The sequence below is a fragment of the Plecotus auritus genome, assembly GCF_963455305.1.
Source record: "Plecotus auritus genome assembly, chromosome: 7".
NCBI lineage: Eukaryota > Metazoa > Chordata > Mammalia > Chiroptera > Vespertilionidae > Plecotus > Plecotus auritus.
Window position 1 is genome coordinate 108,342,780 of NC_137774.1, and position 19,465 is coordinate 108,362,244.

The 19,465-nt window shown below is 52.7% G+C and overlaps 1 protein-coding gene across 1 annotated transcript in view; it reads left to right on the forward strand.

Annotated features, from left to right (window-relative positions):
* MCC (MCC regulator of WNT signaling pathway) overlaps positions 1–19,465 on the forward strand; it is a gene marked incomplete at its 5' end in the record, with an annotated part of 397,198 nt that overhangs the window by 373,834 nt on the left and 3,899 nt on the right. The window contains 4 exons of the mRNA XM_080682125.1: positions 4,588–4,822; positions 8,239–8,445; positions 11,356–11,456; positions 19,102–19,224. Coding sequence (XP_080538251.1) covers positions 4,588–4,822; positions 8,239–8,445; positions 11,356–11,456; positions 19,102–19,224 — 666 coding nt within the window. The remainder of the gene's footprint in view (positions 1–4,587; positions 4,823–8,238; positions 8,446–11,355; positions 11,457–19,101; positions 19,225–19,465) is intronic.

The following is a 19,465-nucleotide window of genomic DNA, read 5'->3' on the forward strand; positions in this document are numbered from 1 at the left end:
GCCCTGAGCACAGCCAGGCCAGCCCACACCCAGCCTGCCCGGCCCCCTTTGCCCCCTGCTGCGGGCAGGCTCCCCAAATGGCAGAAAACCAGCGTACCGCCTGCCCTGTGCACAGGCTGACTGGTTTCACTGGTGTGAAAGTAAGAAAATCTGGGGAGGGACATCTTACCCAGCTGGGCCTAAGGGCCTACCCCGGTCACCTGTGGCCACAGGTGTTCCCACAGGAGCCACGTGGTGGAGAGGAGAAGGGGTAGGTACAAAAAGGAGAGAGAAGGCATGCACTCAGCAGACCAAAGCGTGACGTCTTTAAAATGTGACACCCATCTCATTTCCAACCTGATGAGGATCCTGTCACGTGGACTCGCTTGAAACTTGCCTTTTCCCCTTCACCTTATATTTTTGGACATCGTCCCACGTGCCTTTTCAGCCGCTGCAGTTTTCCTTCGGATGGCAGTCACCGTGTACTCAAACCGCCTCCTCCTGGTGCACATCCCGTCCGGTTTTTCACTGTTAGGACGCTGCTGCCACCGCCATCCTTGTCCCCTCTAGTGCAGTTGCTCTGGGACCAGTTCTAAGAAGCAGAATGTGCTGGCTCAGAAATGATTGACGTTTCAAATGGCCAATAGCCCTCTGCGCATGATCAGTTCCTCTGCAGCCAGTGCCTGAGAGGGCCTGTTCCCCCACACCCTGCATAAAACGGGGGCCCATACATTGTTTTCAATTGGGCTAGTCTGTAGGCAGAACAATACCCTTGATGTTTTAATTTTTATCTCTTAGTTATTAGTGAAGTTGAAAATCGTTCCTAATGTTTCATTTCCCTAATGCCAGGGACATTGTTAGCAACAGTGTAGCTGTCAGGACACATGGTGTCTGTCCTGGTGTGTCCCAGGGACCGAATCGGGAACAGAGTCTCTGTTTTACAGATGCCTGCTGTCCAACACCATTCTAATGGCATCTTTAAAACGGCTGCAAAACAAAGACTCTGTCTCCTCAGTGTCTCGGTTTCTCCTTTCAACTTCCACTGTTTCTCCTTTCTGGCACCAGGCGGTTTTTGAGGACTTCGATTATCTGGCAGCAGGTTTTCCCACGCCTGTATTTTGTTCTATAATTTTCCCTCATTTAACCTCCACTTCTCTTCCTAGAGAATTCTGCTAACCATTCAAGAGCATTAGAGACCTCCGAAGTTTGGATGGTGTTTAGTGCTTTTAGTCCTTTGTGACCAAGAATTGTCACGAGACAGACAGAGAGAGAGAGAGAGAGAGAGAGAGAGATGGGAGACACTAAAAGACACAGGCAGTTGACAAAGCCCAACCTTCTTCTCGGAAGACCAGAGCTACTTAGGAATGGCTGACGTGGCCACGCGTCACGTGGGCCAACCCCTTCCTCCAAATACAGTTTGAGTGTTTAGCAAAACAGAAGGCCAGTCTCATGGCACTTTCCTTCTGAAAACAAGCTGCTCCTCACCTGGGGCCAGTAAAACGATAAAACTTCAGGAAAAATACATCCCTGGTTTTCAAGGCAAAGGAAACGCCCTTCTAGCTTTACAAGCTGAGGAAGCCCTCAAAAAATGATTTTTCTTCTTAAAAGCAGGCAAGGGAGTTGTCTTGAACACAAGGATGAGACATGGTAGAGAGGATCATTGAAATCAACAGCAGCTCGAACCCACCTACACCCAGGTCCTGTTTTGGCCAGGCAAGCAGAAGGGCCGAGTGTCCCAGGCCTGGCCAGTGCAGGCTTCCCCGGCTGCAGGGCACCTGGATGCAGTGCCGGACACAGGGCGAAGCTGGCATGAGAGGGCTCAAGCAGAGCATCACAGAAAGGACACCCCATGTGATCTGGCCCAGCTCCTCACAAAACCAGAGCAAAACACAACACTGAGCAGCTCCCCATCCTACGGTGGGCTGGGTCTTCATCTCACCCTTTCCACAGTCCCTCTCGGAGATCACGTACCGCCTCCCACCCTGCAGAGTGATTTATTCACTCTTAACTACTGAGATCATCCAGCATTCCAGGCGGAGAGTTAATGGATGACTTAACCCTTGCCCAGCGCCGGCAGCGAGCCCTCGGGAGACCGGCAGCGCCTTTGTCTGCAGGAGGCCAGAGAAAAGGCCAGTGGCTTCCCTCCTACCATCGTCATAATCATATTCCGCAGTGGAACATTAAGGGCACAAAGCAGGATTGTAATTAACCTCGCCTGGTCTGCTCCCCGCTGGCGTCCTGGAAGGGAGAGAGGGGAGCCAGAGGGGTGCGGGGCCGGGGCACTTATCTTGAAATTCAACTTTCCCCTGGTAAAAGCATTGTAAAGCTCTGAGCTTCTGACAGGCGAGGTGGCGGGGGGGGGGGGGGGGGGGGCGGGGGGAGTAGGATCCGTGCAAGAGCTCTTCTGTTCTTTTCTCCTTTCCTTCCTCTCTGAACACTAAACCCTTAGCAGAGATGGTAAAACAAAAGCCCTCCCTGCCTGGCTGGGGATCAAGCCCCAGGCCCCAGAGGGTTCCAGGACACCCCAAAGCCTGCCAGCCTCTGGCCACCCTCGCTCCTTGTCCACCCTGGCTCCTGTCCCCAGATGGGTCTGGGTGGTTTCTCAAATCAGGACAAGCACTTGCCGCCTTGCTCTCCCTCAGACGGGTTTTCTGGGTAACCTGGCAGGTGTCTGACATCCCTCGTGGGAGGTTCTGGGTGTAGTGTTGGCGCTGGGGGGCTGTCCCTCCCCCAGAACAAGTGCTCTGACAGCACTCGCTGGCTCTGCCTGCTTCAGGGCCCACGTCCCCTTTCCACAAGCAGGTGACATGGGGATTAGAAGGATTCCCACTTCACCACAGCCCAGAAAGCTTGGTGATGTACTCTGGGCCATGAAGCTGGGGAGTGGCGGAGGAAGTGCATTTACTCAGGTCGGTCTGGTGTCAGAGACCTGCTTGGAATCACTGGCACCCACCACAGCAGCCCAAGAGTACAGTGGCCGCTCCCTAGAGAATTTGGGAGGGTCTCATTACCTCACAGGCTACAGTGCCAATGCCCTTTATCCTACGGGGTAGACCAGTTGTTTTGGGTGTTCATGAGCTCCCTGAGGAGGAAAGAGTTCTCTGACTTGAAAACCACCCCAAGCCCTAAAATGTTCTCTTCCTCTCACGCACGACCAGCTTGATAACATGTCTCATGTGAGAATGGACCGGCCCTGGGTCACACCAGGTTATGGGAACGTTACATCTGCCGAGTCAGGGGCCTCGTCACACCTGTTCTAGTGTACGGTGAGGAGGATGGGCCTGGCTCAGGGCAGCCAACAGCCTGTGGATGCCACTCCCTGCTCCGGGCACAGCTTCTCCCAACAGGATTCTTGGGAGGACGGGGTGTGGGGTGAAAGGCTGTGGCCGAGTCCAGTCCCACCCGTTTCCAGCCTTTTGACCAGACAAGCCGTTTCATGGCTCTGAGCCTGTTTCCAAATCCTCAATGACCGAGAGGCAGTGCCGCCCTGGCCCGTGTGGATGGGAGCTCCGGGCGCCCCTTTGCTTTCCTGCCATCTTTCCACAGCCATCCGTGAGGGCCACGGCAAGCGCGGGCAGCTCCCGGGCAGGTCCCGAGAAAGGGCGGTGGGTCCGCGCTGGCTCAGATGCCCCAGGCCTGACTGGGTGGAGTGGGCCGCATTCTGGGCCATTGGAGCTGCCTGCCCGCTGCTGGCAAAGGCCAGACCCTCCTGAGGGCCATAGCCTCGGTTTTCCCAAAGCGCTGACCCGTTCCCGGTCTGCGTCCCACAGGAACCCTCATGGGCCACCACACTGCTGGGCTCAGCCTCATGTCTGCAGCCCCTGCCCGGTCACCATGCAGTGTGGTGGCCAAGGGCCCTCTGGGCCAGTCTGAGTCCCCGTGGTGGACATTACACGCAGTCATGATTCTGGCGGAATGCCAGGGAGGCTTGGGAGCGCCCCGCTTCCTCCGTTGTTGTGGCAGTATTACACACACTGCGGTTTCCATGGTACAAACCTTCACTCTTCACTACCGCTCCTCCTACGTCTCACCCCAAGGGGACTGCTCTCAGCAGTCAGGGACACGTGTGCACATGCATGTACACACATACAATCTATGAATCATGCCATAGGTATTTTGTTTTTGAACTATCTTTGTTCCCTTAACATATCTCTTTTTTAAGTCCTGTCTACATATATACCTGTATTTATGACTCACGTGTGATTTTTACCCTATTTCCTCACTTAAAACCTCTCCACCATTGTCGTAATTACTACTCTAATGTCCACATAATTTCCCCTTTTTTGCTGTGTACTATGACTCACTGAGCCCTCTATTCCATGAAACACCTTTGTTGGTGTGTATCTTGTTGCTTTTGTGGAATTACTTCCTTAGATTTCACTCCTAGGGCCCACACTGTTAGGCTAAAGGGTATAAATATTTCTGTTATTCTTTACATTCATTTCCTAAAAGGTGGTATCAATTTACTAGGCCATGAAGAATGCCTTTTCCCACCTGGACTGCCATCTAAATATTGTTGGAGAGACGGGGTGTGGAGAAGAGCGAGGAGAAGGGACCTGGGAGCGGTGACTTGGAAATGTGATGGCTTCTCCTTGTCTTTCTTCTCAGCACGACCAGCTCCACGGCCAGCAGCTGTGACACGGAGTTCACGAAGGAGGACGAGCAGAGGCTGAAGGACTACATCCAGCAGCTCAAGAACGACAGGGCGGCGGTCAAGCTGACCATGCTGGAGCTGGAGAGCATCCACATCGACCCTCTCAGCTACGACGTCAAGCCGCGGGGAGACAGCCAGCGGCTGGACCTCGAGAATGCGGTGCTGATGCAGGAGCTGATGGCCATGAAGGTATGGGGGGTAGGGGAGGGTTCGAGAACTCTGCTCCCGTTGACTGCACTGTCATTGGGAGGAGGAGAGAAAGGCCCCTGAGACAGGTCAGCTGATGAGGAGAAGTCAGCCCGTTCCTGCTCAGAAGCTCTCCCGAGGGGAACTCCAGCGCCTCGTAGATAAGGACAGACAGTTCCAGTGCCAGGGGCTCCCTCCCTTGGGCCGGGCGTGTTCCTGGAGGGTGAGCTGGCCTCCTCGTTCCCCAGGAGAAGCCACCTCAGACCCCTGCAGGCTGGAGCAGCCTCTGAGGCCAGCGAGCAGGGCAAGGCCGAGGGCGGAACTTGGATGAGAGCCGTTTCCTGACACCCTTGTCCCTTTGGTGCCGCGTGGACCCTGCTCGGATCACAACACCCGGCAGTGCGGTTTGCTAGGGCTGTCCGGTTAGTGCTTTCTGATGGATCTCAGGCCGTCCATCCTGGCTGAGTCGGCGTCTCTGGAGCAGGGGGTGCTTTCTGGGGCAGCCGTGGCCGCCCTTCAGCAGTGCACATTTGCTCATTCCCAGCCAGGGGTGCCAAGCACAAGGCCTTCACCTGCTACCTGCTTTCTCAGAAGACAGCTATGGTAGGATAAAGATTAAATCTGGGATGTGTTCCCAGTCCTGGGCACGGAGCTTGGAATTTCCTGAGTGACAGGAGGGTCTTGGTTAAGGCATGAGGCGACTTGGAAGGCCCCCGATAGCTTCAGGACGGAGGTGGTCACCATACGGACCACGCACATGCTTAGAGGGTTGACACTTTCAGCCTCTTGACCTCCAGGGAGGGGAGGAGGGCTGGAGATTGTATTCCATTGTGTGGCCAATGGTTTAGTCAACTGTATCATGACACCCCAATGAGAACACTGCTGCTTGAAAAATAAAATGTGGACACATCATGGAGATTCCCTAGAAGAGCAGAAATTTTAGAAAGCTTGGAGAGAAGCACCTCACCAGATCGTGATGGGGGCAGTTGTTGCCAGCGTCTGGCCCAGCCCCAGCTCCCTGCCTTCCTGCGTTCTGAAGGACAGCATCGGGCCTCGCCCCTCCCTGCGTGTCCCAGCGTGTGTCGAGGACTCGCTCACCGTCCAGCTCTGTGGCAGAAGACTAGGTTGCATGTCCCCATTTCGTTCCAGACTCGCTGCTGAGAAACTCAGGTTTCCTGGGGTTTTTTACTTCTTATGTATGACCTTTCATAAACACCTTTTCATTTCCAGTGACTCACTCGGCTCCTTTTCGGATCCACTCCTCTTTTTTTGAATATCCTATCCTCATTACAATTCCTCTCCCTTTATCTCTTTGTTTTAAATATTTATTTTCTAGTTTTTCACTTATTTCTGGTTCTCACAAATGCTGCTTCTGCTTTAACCTGACTCATTTCTACTTTCTCTCTTTGTTGGGGAAGAACGTTTGCACCAGCTCATCTTTGGTGAAGCTGTGTCTCCCGTGGGTGCTTGGGTCCCCGGGGGGATAAGTGTCCTGGTGGTGGTTCTGTGCTTAGATGTGTTGGGACCTGAGGGCATGAGAGGTTTAGGTTCCTTTTGTTACATTTTTGGCTTAGGATTCCTGTTCCACGTCCACGCATGACCCCGTGGTGGTTCTGATTCCTCAGAGGCTTCGCTTTCTCTTCCCACCCAGAGCCAGAGCAACGGCCAGTTTTCCTGCCGCATCTCTGGAAAGGGAACTTCCTCGTCTCCGATTCTAGGCCGCCCTCTGAGTCCTGGCACGTCGGGTCTCAGCCCTGGCTCTGCCCTGCCCTCGAGTAGGTGCTACAAGCCCAGGTCCCGGGCCCCCATCTGGGCTGAGCCTCCGTTGCCAGCACAGCGGCCGCCTTGCCTTTCCCCGCAGGCGTTTCCTCTCCCGTTGCTGGCACCACCTTTCCTTCTTCCAAGCTGGCCTTCACGTTTGTGCTGGCTCTGACTCCCCATTAGCTCAGTGTGCAGCGTTCCCAGGACCTTCAGAATCCTGCTGCTTTTGGCAAAAGATCAGAAGGGCTCAGTGTATGAAAACCCTTCGTTCTGGCTTTGTGTCTCGTCTTGGGAAAGGTTTGGCACCTCCGATTGAGTAGTCACTGAGCACATTGCCTTCTCTGTGTCCAGTGGCCCCCGTCCTGAGCATTACAAGCGGTGATGGGTGCCCTCTAGGTTTTCCTTCGGGCTCGTATACCCAGGCAGCACACCAGGCCTGTGGCTTGTCACCTCAGGCGAGGGTGACTCCGGGGTGATGCGAGTCAGTGACCGTGGCGAATCCCTGTCAAGGCAGTGACTCAGCATTGGCAAGACGCCCCTTAAGGTCATGGAGGCAGCTGGGAGCCTGGTGGTCATGTGATGGTGGGCACGGGCTAGCGCTTCGTGGCTAGGAGCCTGGGTTCTGAGCAGATGGCCTGGCTTCACGCTCTGGCCCCCACAGTTCACCCAGTGGGTGGACTTCCCTCTGCGTGCCTCCTTGTCCCATCCATAAATGGAGAGACTCATAATACCTACCTGAGGTTGGAAGGATTAAATGACTGACTTTGTATGAACATCTCAACGGTGTTGCATGCCCACCAAATACGGCTGATTATCATTGTTGTCGAGATCTTGGTCCCAGCACGGCACTGTCCCATTGTGGAGTCGCACTTATTCTCCACAAAAACTCTACTCTGGGTTCTCTAAGATACTGTGAGAAGTCACTCATCAGAAAGTCACCTATGGCCGAAACCGGTTTGGCTCAGTGGATAGAGCGTCGGCCTGCGGACTGAAGGGTCCCGGGTTCGATTCCGGTCAAGGGCATGTACCTTGGTTGCGGGCACATACCCAGTGGGGGGGGTGCAGGAGGCAGCTGATCGATGTTTCTCCCTCATCGATGTTTCTAGCTCTCTATCCCTCTCCCTTCCTCTCTGTAAAATATCAATAAAATATATTTTAAAAAAAAAAAAAAGAAAGTCACCTATGAAGGACTCTGTTTCTATTGCTTTCATCTGGGGGCGATATCATTGCTGGGGCATTCCCTTCCTGTCTGACTCAGGTACAGGGCACCAAGGTTGCCCTCACGGGTGATCAAATATGTGGATTGGTGCCTTGGAAAATGGCAAAGCAGACCCTACCTTGTGTGGGCGACCCTCCTGTATAACCTCTCTGACCGACGACGCTTCGTCTCCACACACTGAGGATTGGTTCCCACCCAGGCAGCAGAGCCCTTTGCAGGGTGCAGGGACAGCAGCCGTTAGAACGTTTCTCCTCATGGTGACAGATCTGCTTGCCTGGATCTTCTCTCACTCATCTCAGTTCTGGTCCATAGGGGGCAGCGCGGGGCTTGTCTACAGGGCAGTCCTTCAGGTGCCCTGGGACAGCTGTCACTCTCCTCCCCACTCCTGTCTAGACCCTACTCACTCACCCGCCTTCCCCCGCTCTGTGTCCGTCGGTAGGAGGAGATGGCTGAGCTGAAGGCCCAGCTCTACCTGCTGGAGAAGGAGAAGAAGGCCCTGGAGCTGAAGCTGAGCACCCGGGAGGCCCAGGAGCAGGCCTACCTGGTGCACATCGAGCACCTGAAGTCCGAGGTGGAGGAGCACAAGGAGCAGCGCATGCGGTCCCTCAGCTCCACCAGCAGCGGCGGCAAAGACAAGTCCGGCAAGGTAGGGCCAGAGGGGCTCAGGACCCCGGGCTCAGGCCTCACTTCCTGCCCACTTCCCACCACTCACTGCCTGCTCACTTTCCCTATTGGCATCGGACCTGCAAGCCATCCCAGTTACCTAGTGAACGCTAGCTTCTCCTGCCCTCGGTTTGTTTCGGGCCCAAGACGCATGGGCATATGCTGACTGCTGGTCTAAGGAGCCGCGGCTTCTCACAGCCCGCATGTTGGGGCGGGGGGGGGGGGGGGGGGGGCGTGCACCTGGGACAGAAGACACCGTGTGGCAGTGAACTGTCACCCCCTAAACAGCTAAGACTTTGAAGCTGCTTCACAAAGCGCCACAGCTGCACCCTGCCCTCCTCTCCCTCCTCAGGAGCCAGGGCGTCTATAACGTGGCTCCAGTGGGGCCAGCTCTGCCGGGGCCCAGCTGCCTCAGTTAGTTATCCGTTCGTTTGACAAATTGTGATTTGGTCCTGGCCAGGCGCTGGGGGCAATTCTAGGTTTATACTCCAGTGGGGGACACTGCGGAGCCAATAGAGGATCCTCGCACAGTGACAAAATGTCCCGAGTGCGAGGATCGCTCCCACGTGTGCTGGGAGGCCGCAGCCCAGATGCAGAATCGGGTGTGGGGGTCGGGACCAGTTTCCTGAGCCGAGACCCTGTGGAGAGTGGGATGAAGAGGGTTGAGGGGGAAGCAAGTCCACTCCAGGCGATGGAGTGCCCGGAGGGAAGCGGGATGGACACGTTGGCTGCAGACCCAGCCGCTGTGCTCTCCCAGGACCGTGAGGAGTCACTGGAGGGTTTGCTCGGGGGGCGACGCAGCATCGGCTTTGGGAAGGTCACCTTGCCTGCGGGGCACCGTGCATCCCTCCGCCCCTGTGGGCAGGGCCTGCACAGTGCTGTTTCACAGAGGAGTCCCGGATCGGGGACCTGGTGTCCTGTTCCCTGCCTACCCCGTGAAACCCTCTGTGCAACCCTGGGTTGGTCGGCAGTCACCTGGGGACAGAGCCCGGAAGACAGAGCCCCAGTGTGTGCGCTCCCAGGGTGTGGTGGCAGCGGCTCTCGGGGTCCTGCCAGAAGCCTGCGGAGCCTTTTCCCTCCTTCCTGGTATTTATTTTGACTGAGGGAAGCAGTTTTGTGGAATGGCTTCAAAGTACAGAAGTCTTTTTGATGGAAAAGGCCAGATGATTTTTTTTTTAACATTAGAGTAAGGAGCATTATAAAAGTATCTTGGGTTGTTCAGGTAATGAAATTAGAGTAAGCTGATTCTCTTGTCCGTCAAATATTGGAACCATTTACGGTTTCAATAAAATCTCCCTTCTGGGCTATTCATTTTCCTTATTAGTTGGTAGATGAAGCAGACTGTCCAGGGCCAGGGTTGGAGAACTGTAAGGAGTCAGAGTCGATCTGTTAGGGTGTTTGAGTCCTACACGCTCGGCTGCACCTCCTTAACATGGCCACTGAAGAATGGCAGTGCGAAGGCAGAGACTATGGGCACCAACGGGTGTGGCAGGGTTCTAATAACACTTCATTTACGGACACTGAAATGTGAATTTCGTACGAATTCTACACATCACAAAATATTTTCTCAATTTTAAAAATAGAAAACAATTCTTAGCCTGTGGGCCTTTTAAAAACAGGTGGCAAGACAGGTTTGGGTCCAGGACATCCTCTCTCGCTCTGTAGGATAGGGTCCCTGTTTTAAGGCTTCCCCCAGACAACAAGCTGGAACCAAGTCTCACCCACGTTGCCTTAGGTCTTTGCACTTCTTGTCTCTCTGCAACAGATACTACTGCGCGTGTTCAGGGAGAGGCATGGGGCGAGACAAAGCTGTCCCTGTCTTTAGGAGTCTTAGGAAATGTTCACATCAACGGGAGTTGATATACAAAAAGGGAGGCTGCTGGAATCTCCCAGCATCCATGGCTGGTGGCGGGGTGGGGGGCTGGGTCTGCAGGACAGCGAGAGGGAGCCGTACAGGGGGAGGCCCAGGCAGAGGGAGGGGACCCCCTGGGTGTGGTGGCATTTCCATATCCGAGGGGAGGGCTGAGGGAGACACAGAGCCCTCCCGTCGTCTGGATTTTCAGCACCAAATTTGCACTTCTGTGCAGCTCTCATCCCACCGCCGTATCTGTTTACACTGGGTAACCGAACACCTGCAGCGATCACAGGTGTTTTCTTCCCCAGCCTGGGGTGTTGTAGGTGCTCAGTAAAGGTCTGTTGAGCAAACCACCAGATGAGCGCCCTCCCCGGGCCTCTGTACTGTCAGCATGGCTGCGGCCCTCTGTCAGAGCCCTCGGACGGGTGTGATGCTGCCGGAGGACTAGTGTGACTCAGTGTAGGATGTGGGAGTTCATTTGGCTTGGAGATGCCAGTGTCCCCGTCTAATGCTATCACATGGGAGGGTGCATTCCTGCTTTCCTCCTCCTCTCTGGGTTTCCTAGGTGATGACACTGACCTCGCTGAAGCTCCTAATGGTGGAGAAGACTGGTTCTCTCCCCAGGAGAAGTGAGGCTGGGGGAGGATTCTCACCTGCTGTTCCCCACTTGTCTCCATGAGTATGAGAGGCTGGCTCAGTGGTGAAGAGCCCTGATCGGCAGCCCCCAGCCTGGGTTTGGATCCTCATTTCTCCCTGTCTTAGCTGGAGACTTGGGGCAGTGTGACTTGGCCTTCATTTCCTCCTGGGTAGCATGGGGATCATGATAGCACCTACCGCATAGTCATCGTGATGATTAAGTGAGAGGATATGTGTGTGGCCACTTAGACCAGTGCCTGGCTGCCAGGGAGCTCTCGGAGCCCACGGGGAGTGGTCGGCACCCATGGCCAGCCTGCGGAGGTCGGAGGTCACGGCCACCTAGGGCAGAATTGTCACCTCCCGTTGGCTCCAGGTCTAACAGGCATGTGCTTGCTGTTTCAGGAGTGTGCTGATGCTGCCTCCCCAGCTCTCTCACTGGCCGAACTCAGGACCACGTACAGCGACAGTGAGCTGGCTGCAGAGTTCACCAGTGCCATCCGTCGGTAAGCAGCCTTCCCAGGACCCCAACAAGCAATTGATCCTGGGAGCGAAGCTCTATTCTTTCTCTTGCTGCTCAGCCCAGCATCCGGGATCAGGAAGGCAGCGTGTCCGCTATATCGCTGTGGGGTTTGGCTCACAAGCTGAGTTTTATTTCGGTGATGAAACCTGCCGCCTCCTTAGTGATGGGTCCTCCCTCTGTCCGGTCCTTGCTGGTGAGACGTGGAGGGCCTCGTGGGCACCAGACCTTTCAGAGGGGGAGTGACGGGCGAGGGTGTGGGTTTCGCCTGCAAAGGGAGAACGTCCCTTTCACTGCTTCTTTGTTGTTGTTGCCTTGGCTGGACCCTCCAGGACGGTGTTCCGTGGTGACCGTGGAAACGGCCATCTTGGCCCTGTGTGCAGCTTCGTGGATGCTGCCTCCGCATGGCCGCTGCTTCCCGCCAGGGCCCGTTAGTTCAGCTCTGGGCATTCTGGTGATGATCTCTGTCATCCTCCCGGTGCTGTGCTGTCCTCTCTCCAAGGAGGTTACTGTGCTGATCCTAAAAGGCTGCTTTGCCTGCTGTACTGACCGTTTCCTCACATCACCTTACCCTTAGAGTTGACTCTCTCTCGGAGTTGGTTCACAAGCTTACGTTCTCGGAGCCCCGAGCAGCTCCTTAGGTGGCATTTCTGAACCTGGCCCCTGGCCCCGCTGTCCTGCTGCCAGCACCTGAGGCTGGAGCCCCACCCCCACCCCCGTCCTGGTGCAGCACCTGAGGCTGGACCCCCCCCCACCCCCGTCCTGGCGCAGCACCTGAGGCTGGAGCCCCCCACCCCCCCACCCCCGTCCTGGCGCAGCACCGCTCTTGTGTTTGCAGTCGGCGTGTGGTTTCCTTTTTGAGAATAAGTCTTCCTTGCCTTTTCTATGGTTGCTCGTCCTCTCTGGTATACAAAGAACACGCCTTTCTAACACGTTCAGGGATTTTTTAAAAACACATTTCCCATCCTTTCTGGGGTTTGGAACAAGAGGGAAGGAAGGCTACAGGGCACAGCCTGCTGTCCTGACCCAGCATGGCCTCCAGGCCGACAGTGGACCAGGCCGACAGTGGACGGCAGGAAGGCTGCCTCGTGGGAACTTCATTACCCCCGACTCACGGTGCCTTTCGTCTTTCCTTCCAACGTGCACTAGCCCTGGTTTTATGCTGCCAGTGCCTCTGGCCATGTGGTTGGATTGTAACTGCTTGGCTTGAGGTGGGGAGAGAGAAGCATCCCGGGAAAACTCTCTCAGCCAATCGACGGCTTCCTGTGCCAGCAGCATGGGGGGCAGACCCACTGCCTGCTTCCCACGGGGGGCCGTGTGGATATGGTGTCCGTTCGCTAAGCCCCTTCATTTTTTAAATTTCCCAAACCTCAGAGGCGTTTGCAGGCACAGGAGGGTGCAGGTTCTGCTGACTCCATACAGATTCCATGTACTCGGTCGGCACAATGGGTTTCCAATAACCAGCCTTAAGTTGGTTAGCATGGATTTCTTCTAATCAAGACCCAGTTAGATGGAGCCAAGACAGAACCCACAGGGCTACAGGAAAAAGAGCAGTAACATGATTATATGGTAAATAGAGCTCAAAAACTGGAATAATCATTTCATGAGTTTATATAACACAGACACCTGAGGGCAAACGAAGGCTTGGGGATGTTTTTATTTTTAAAAATCAAGTGGAAACTAACACCTTCTTTGAAGGAATTAAACCACTGAGCTAGTGGTTGAAGTCAGTTGAGGGAAACATTTCTTCCTTAAAAAAGGAATCTGTGGGCCCAGGCATCCAGATTCAAGACATATCATGCCGTGTTAGAGCATGTTATATGATTCCACTTATTTGTATCTTCTTCTTGAATGTGTTTACAAAATATTAAATGAAAGATTACAGTGAATAATGTGGAGACAATGATAAGGTGCTATGACGTTACAACTTTGAGACATTTGCTTAGGAGGGTGGGCTTCTCAGAGGAGATGACCTTTAAGCTGAGATGAGGAAGAAGGGTAGCTGAATGGAGGAAATACATTCCAAGCAGAGGGAAAGAGCTCAGTGTGTTAAGAATTTATGGCATTCAGGCATGCAAGGGGGAGAGGATGCCAAAACCCGGGTAGGCAGGAGGCAGGTCATATAGGGCCTTATAGGTCAAAGACCACAGATTTCATTCCAACTGCAGGCAGACGGCACTGAAGGGCAGCTGTCATATTAAAAAGTTCTTCTGGGTGCTCTATGAAAACCAGACCAGAGTGCAAAGGGGCAGTGAGCAACTATGAGGAGGCTCTGTGGTCACTCAGGTGAGAAATGATGGCCCCTGGGTGGCTGTGGCGTAAATGGAGTTTTGGTAAGTGGGGTTTGCTATTGAATGGATGAGGAGGTCCAGGGAGAGGGAGGAGCGACGGCTGACTCAAGACAGGTGTCAGCAAGTGGGCGGTGTTGCCATTTGCTCACAAGGGAGGAAGAATGATTTCGGAGAGCATCTCCGAAGTCCCACCTTAGACATGTTAAATTGAAGATGCCTGTGAAGTAGAGATGTCAAATAGACAAGACTAGAGATCCAAGGAGAGGCCGGAGATAAAGATTTAGAAGTGTTCAGCATGTTTTTAGAAAAATAAATGGGAATGGGGAGAAGAAACAGTATGCTACAAAATATGGTCCGAGCCCAAGTCTTCAATACGCTGAGTATTTAGGGTTGGAGCAGAGAGCAAGGAGTCAGTGCAGGAGCCTGGGGAACAGCAGCGACACAGGCGAAACCCAGGCACTCCGGAGGAAAGCCATGCTTGGGGAGAGGCAGCGGGGCCCGACTGGGAGTTCAGGACAGTGAAGACTTTGGATGTGGCAGCGCCAAGATCATTGGTCACCTTGTGAGCAGCTTCAGTGGAGACAGAGCCCCGCAGGGTTCACGGGTACCAGGAAGGCGAGGGAGAGGAACTGCACATGCAGACAATCCTCTCAGTGACTAATTCCGCGTAATGAGCAATTGCTAAGGAATTCCAGGCCTTGTGGCGGCATGGCTCAGAGATGACCTTTAAGCTGAGATGACTCCCTGCGGTTCGGTCTGATTACAGCGACTCTGAGAGGTTCCTGGTGGCTGCAGAGCCACGCACTACCTCATCAAGCCCGGGCTCTGGCCCTGGTGACTTCCCCGGCTGCTCATTTGGACTTGGTGATTAAAGGAGTGAGGCTGGCCTTTTATTTCAGGGAGAGTGCCACCTCCTCCCTGATTGCCTGGAGAGCTCCGCTCCAGGCTCCCCAGGCACAATGACCGCACGGCCGGCCGCAGAGGCCTGCGTGGCTTGGTCTCCTGCCCAGCTCACTTCACTGGCAAACCACCTGGTTTTTCTCATCACCTGCAAACTCCCATCAGGAGCCTGCCTCTCATGCTCTGTGTATGTGCCACTGCCTAAAATCATGTTTCAGCTAAAGAGAAAAGCACCTCCCTGGCTGTGTGGTTAGAGTAAGATTCATAGGACCTTTTGTGACCAGAAATAACCTTCATTTTTTAAAAATATATATTTTATTGATTTTTTTACAGAGAGGAAGGGAGAGGGATAGAGAGTTAGAAACATCGATGAGAGAGAAACATCAGCTGCCTCCTGCACACCCCCTACTGGGGGTGTGCCCGCAACCAAATAACCTTCATTTTTGGTGGAGCGCCGGGACCACCTGTAACTGAAATCCACGTGCGTGCTGGTGACGTGGGTGCGCCTGGTAATCGTGTGGTCCAGGATTGTCTTTGTACTTGGTGATACAGGTGTGTGTCTTGCATGCCTGCACCACTGGGAGTAAAGAAGCAGGGAGGTGAGGATGGGATCACACAGTTCTGGGCATTCGAGAAAACGGCTTATGAATGTGTTACTATCGAGGGAGCAAATGGAGCATGTAGTGTTTAATTTTTACTTTCTCATCTTTGTGGAGCCTTGGAAGTGCTCTCTTGGGGGTTATTACCTTATCTGGACAAACTCAATGAATTCTTTCTTAGCTGAAGGCCAAGCAGATTTCAACTAGAAACCAGACAGAACTGGACATGAATGGTTGAGGTTCCAAAGCGACTTGGGACTCGCAGGCTCCTGGCTCCTACTCGGGTTGTCCTTTGAGAATCCGAGAAGGCTGGACTTCATACTGTAGGAAGTGTGCCCGTGCGTGTAACCATGCCTATAGACTGCGTTCCAAGACCACATGCAGCTCATCCATAGACCCATCCAATTTCCCAGTTTTGCCTGATAGTAAGAATCATCAAGGGCACTTATTAAGCTGCAATTCCTAGATCTCAGCCCAAACCTACTGCATCGGAATCCAGGGATGCGCCCAGTACTGTAACTGTAAACAGTGCTTGGAGCTAGTAAATCACTCCAAGCCACTTTGGACGTGTGCCATTGTAAGTTTTCCAATAGCCACACTAAGAAAATGGTGAAGTTAACTTTAATAACAGCCCAGTATATCCAAAATATTACCATTTCAACATGTAATCAGTATTTTTTAAATTATTGCAATATTTTAGTCTTTTTTTTTTCCGTATTAAATCTTCAAATCCCAGTGTGGATTTTGTATTTTCTGCACATCCCATTTTGGACTCACCACATTTCTGTGGGTCTAGAGCTGTTCTGTCTCAGTAGTTTAGTGTTTGTTTCAGTCCAAATGAACAACAATGGGGACAGGACTTTTACTGCCTTACTCAAATGAAAACAGATAAAGTAGCCCGCATTTGATGTTTAAACATGAGGGTTAGCCTGCCTTTATATCTTTAAATAACTGGCATCCTACTGTCCTGTAGTTCATAGGAGCAGTTCACTCCCATCCCTGAGGCCTAGGGAGTTCTTTTATACAGTTTTCAGCTCCTGGCAGTGGCTCCCCTCCCCCACCCTGTTGGGCAGGGTCTGTGAGGGCCTCGCTGGGTTCTGGCGTCTCAGCAGCCTGGGTACTAGGGAAGGGAGACCTTTGTTTTGTTGGGGGTCCCATATTCTCCCTGTATGCAGCATGGAGCAGGGATATGAAATGGGGGGGGGGTGTGAATAATGGTATTGCTCTGAGCAGATTTTTTTGTTGTGAATTTATTGAGTTCATGGGGACATATTTAATTCTTGTCATAATTTTTTTCCATTTGCACTATTAACTTTAGAATGGAAAGGAAAACAGTAACAAAATGCAGGAGAAATAACACTTCCCTATTTTTAAAAAAATTATTTTAATTACTTTAGCCAGAGGGAAAGGGGTGGGATCTTTCATGTTCTTCTACCCTTCCTCAGCCTTGCAGGAAGGCTAAGGAGAATAGTAAGGGAGGAAAGGAAGGAGACAGACATCCTCCCTATACACAGGTCACCCTTCTGGTAGGAAATAGTGCCACTCTCAGATTCCTGTAGGAATTGCAACCAAATTTCCTGGTGGCTGCTAGGGCCCCAGAGAAACCCACCTTCCCCAGCAGGTGGGACCCACTTTGCTGCAAGACTCTGCGGGGATCCTTGGTGGTAGGGAGGCCTCCCTGGAGAATGATGAGGGGCTGGTGGCTAGGCTTCACTTTGAAAGATCTTTCCCCTTCAACCTCACTCACAGAGCAGGCCGGGGTTTTGTGTTGCAATTCCTCTATTAACTGTGTGGGAAGCTTGACTCGCTGGAGGCAGAAACATAAGATTAGAAAGCCACTGAACCACCTCCTGAGTCCTCCCCCGCACGTCACCTCCCTGCCCCTCCTACAGGAAGCATAGAGCTCACATACTTGACAAAAGCATGAGTTGTAAAAATTTCAAGCAATGCATGAGTGGACAATGAAGGCCTTCTATCATCCCTCTTATGTGCATTAACCTTTGCTGAGTGGTGTTTAGCCTTCTGATCTATTACTAGTATATCAGATTTTTAGTGTTTCTGCAAAAATGGTATCCAATAGAACTCTTCCTTTTTACTTGACAATTTATCAGACACCATGCTAATGCATTTCGATCTGCACTTTTTTAGGTTGCAGAATGGTAGACATACCCTAACCTGGCTACCCGCCCCTCCACCCACCCCCCTAAGCAGTTATAGCCAACTAGAGGCCCAGTGCATGAATTCATGCACCAGTGTGGTCTCTTGGCCTGGCCTTTGGGATTGGGCCAAAACCACTCTCCAAGATCCCTCGAGGGGTCCCGGATTATGAGAGGGCACAGGCCAGGCTGAGGGACCCCCACCAGTGCACGATCAGGTCCAGGGAGAGACAGGAGAGGTTGGCCAGCCAAGGAGGGACCGTGGGAGGGCTCAAGGCGTGTCTGGCCTGTCTCACTCAGTCCCCATCAGCTGGACACCAGCAGCAAGCTAACCTACCAGTCGGAGCATCTTCCCCCTGGTGGTCAGTGCACGTCATAGCGAGCGGTTGAGCAGCCTTAACATATCATTAACATATTACGCTTTGATTGGCTGAATGGCCAACCAGACACTTAGCATATTAGGCTTTATTATATAGGATGCTTAAGTGAATGCAACTGTGATCTTGTGTCTTTCAGCACCTACACTACCTCTTTAAAAAAAATTCCTAGAAATCAAGTTGCTTAGCCAAGGGATGTGTTCATTTTTCATTTTGCTAGATACTGCCAAGCTAATTCACATTCCTCACACTCACAGTGATCTTTCTAGGACTTTCTTCCATAAATTCTGGTTTCTTAGTTTGTTCCAGGGAGCCAATACCTTCAGTGAGTTGTTCTGAAGTGTCGCTGACAAACTGCCCACCCTCCCCTACCTTCTACCCCTCATATGGTGCTCAGTACTGGGGACACATGGGGAACCAAACCAAGTAAGATCCTTGCAACCCCAGAGCCTGCATGCCAGTGGGGAGCCTGTGGAGCTCAAATACATAAACCAAGTCATAGCACGGTGTGACGTGTGACACCATGCAATTACACTGAGTGATAGCAGTTAACTTAGGGTTAAGTCAGTTAACTTATGAGATGGGGAGTCAAATGAAAGTGCAAACATAATCTAAATACTTTCAAGGGAAACAAGGACCTTTGAAATGAGAGTAATACTAATTCTACTCCACCTTTTTGTTTTGCAAGGTAGGATCATGTTGATTTCAATGAGTTGGGATTTGTCCATGGCAAGCTGCCCAGAGCAGAGGTTTCTGTTCTTGAATCAGAAAGGTTCAGGATATGCTTAGGACACTTGGAAAAGAAGGGTGTAGAGCAGGGGTGGGCAAACTTTTTGACTCGAGGGCCACAATGGGTTCTTAAACTGGACCGGAGGGCCGGAACAAAAGTATGGATGGAGTGTTTGTGTGAACTAATATAAATTCAAAGTAAAGGAGTGGAGGGGAGAGCAAGAGAACCCTCCGCTCTTTCGGCTCCGTGGGCCGGATAGAACAGCCGAACGGGCCGGATCCAGCCCGTGGGCCGTAGTTTGCCCACGGCTGGTGTAGAGACTGGGACAGGGAATTTCTAGATTAGCTCAGTTTCTCCATCTGGAAGGGCCTTATCGTTAAAGGAAGCAGGCTCAAACCGGCCTTCAGGAGTGCAGAGTGAGGTGTTCTGGCTGCACTGAGGGGGAAGGGAACTCTTGCACCCTCTAGTACTATCTTCCTTTTCATACCACCTCTTGACTTGGCAGGCTAAACACTTCCAGGGTAGTAGCCACCTCCATCATCATCTCGAGTTACTCTTGCATGCTCTCTCCATGACAGAGAAAAGAAGTTAAAGTCCAGAGTTCAAGAGTTGGTGAGTGCCTTGGAAAGACTCACCAAGAGCAGTGAAATCCGCCACCAGCAATCAGCGGAGTTTGTGAATGACTTGAAGAGAGCCAACAGGTAAACCCCCTTGCTTGTGAACTCACACCAGGGAGGATGTTTCCATAATTACTGGGAGCCACATTTGAGGATGGCAAGTCCTTGCCTGCCCTTCTTAGAGCCTGGTCTTCCCTACGGCACAACATCTCACTGCCCACAGAAACCCGAGAAATGCTGGGTGAAGACACGGCCTTGAGCCAAGAGTGTTTGGGACATGCAGCACAGAAAGTGTGTGGTCTGTCCCTCTTACTCCATACAGTTA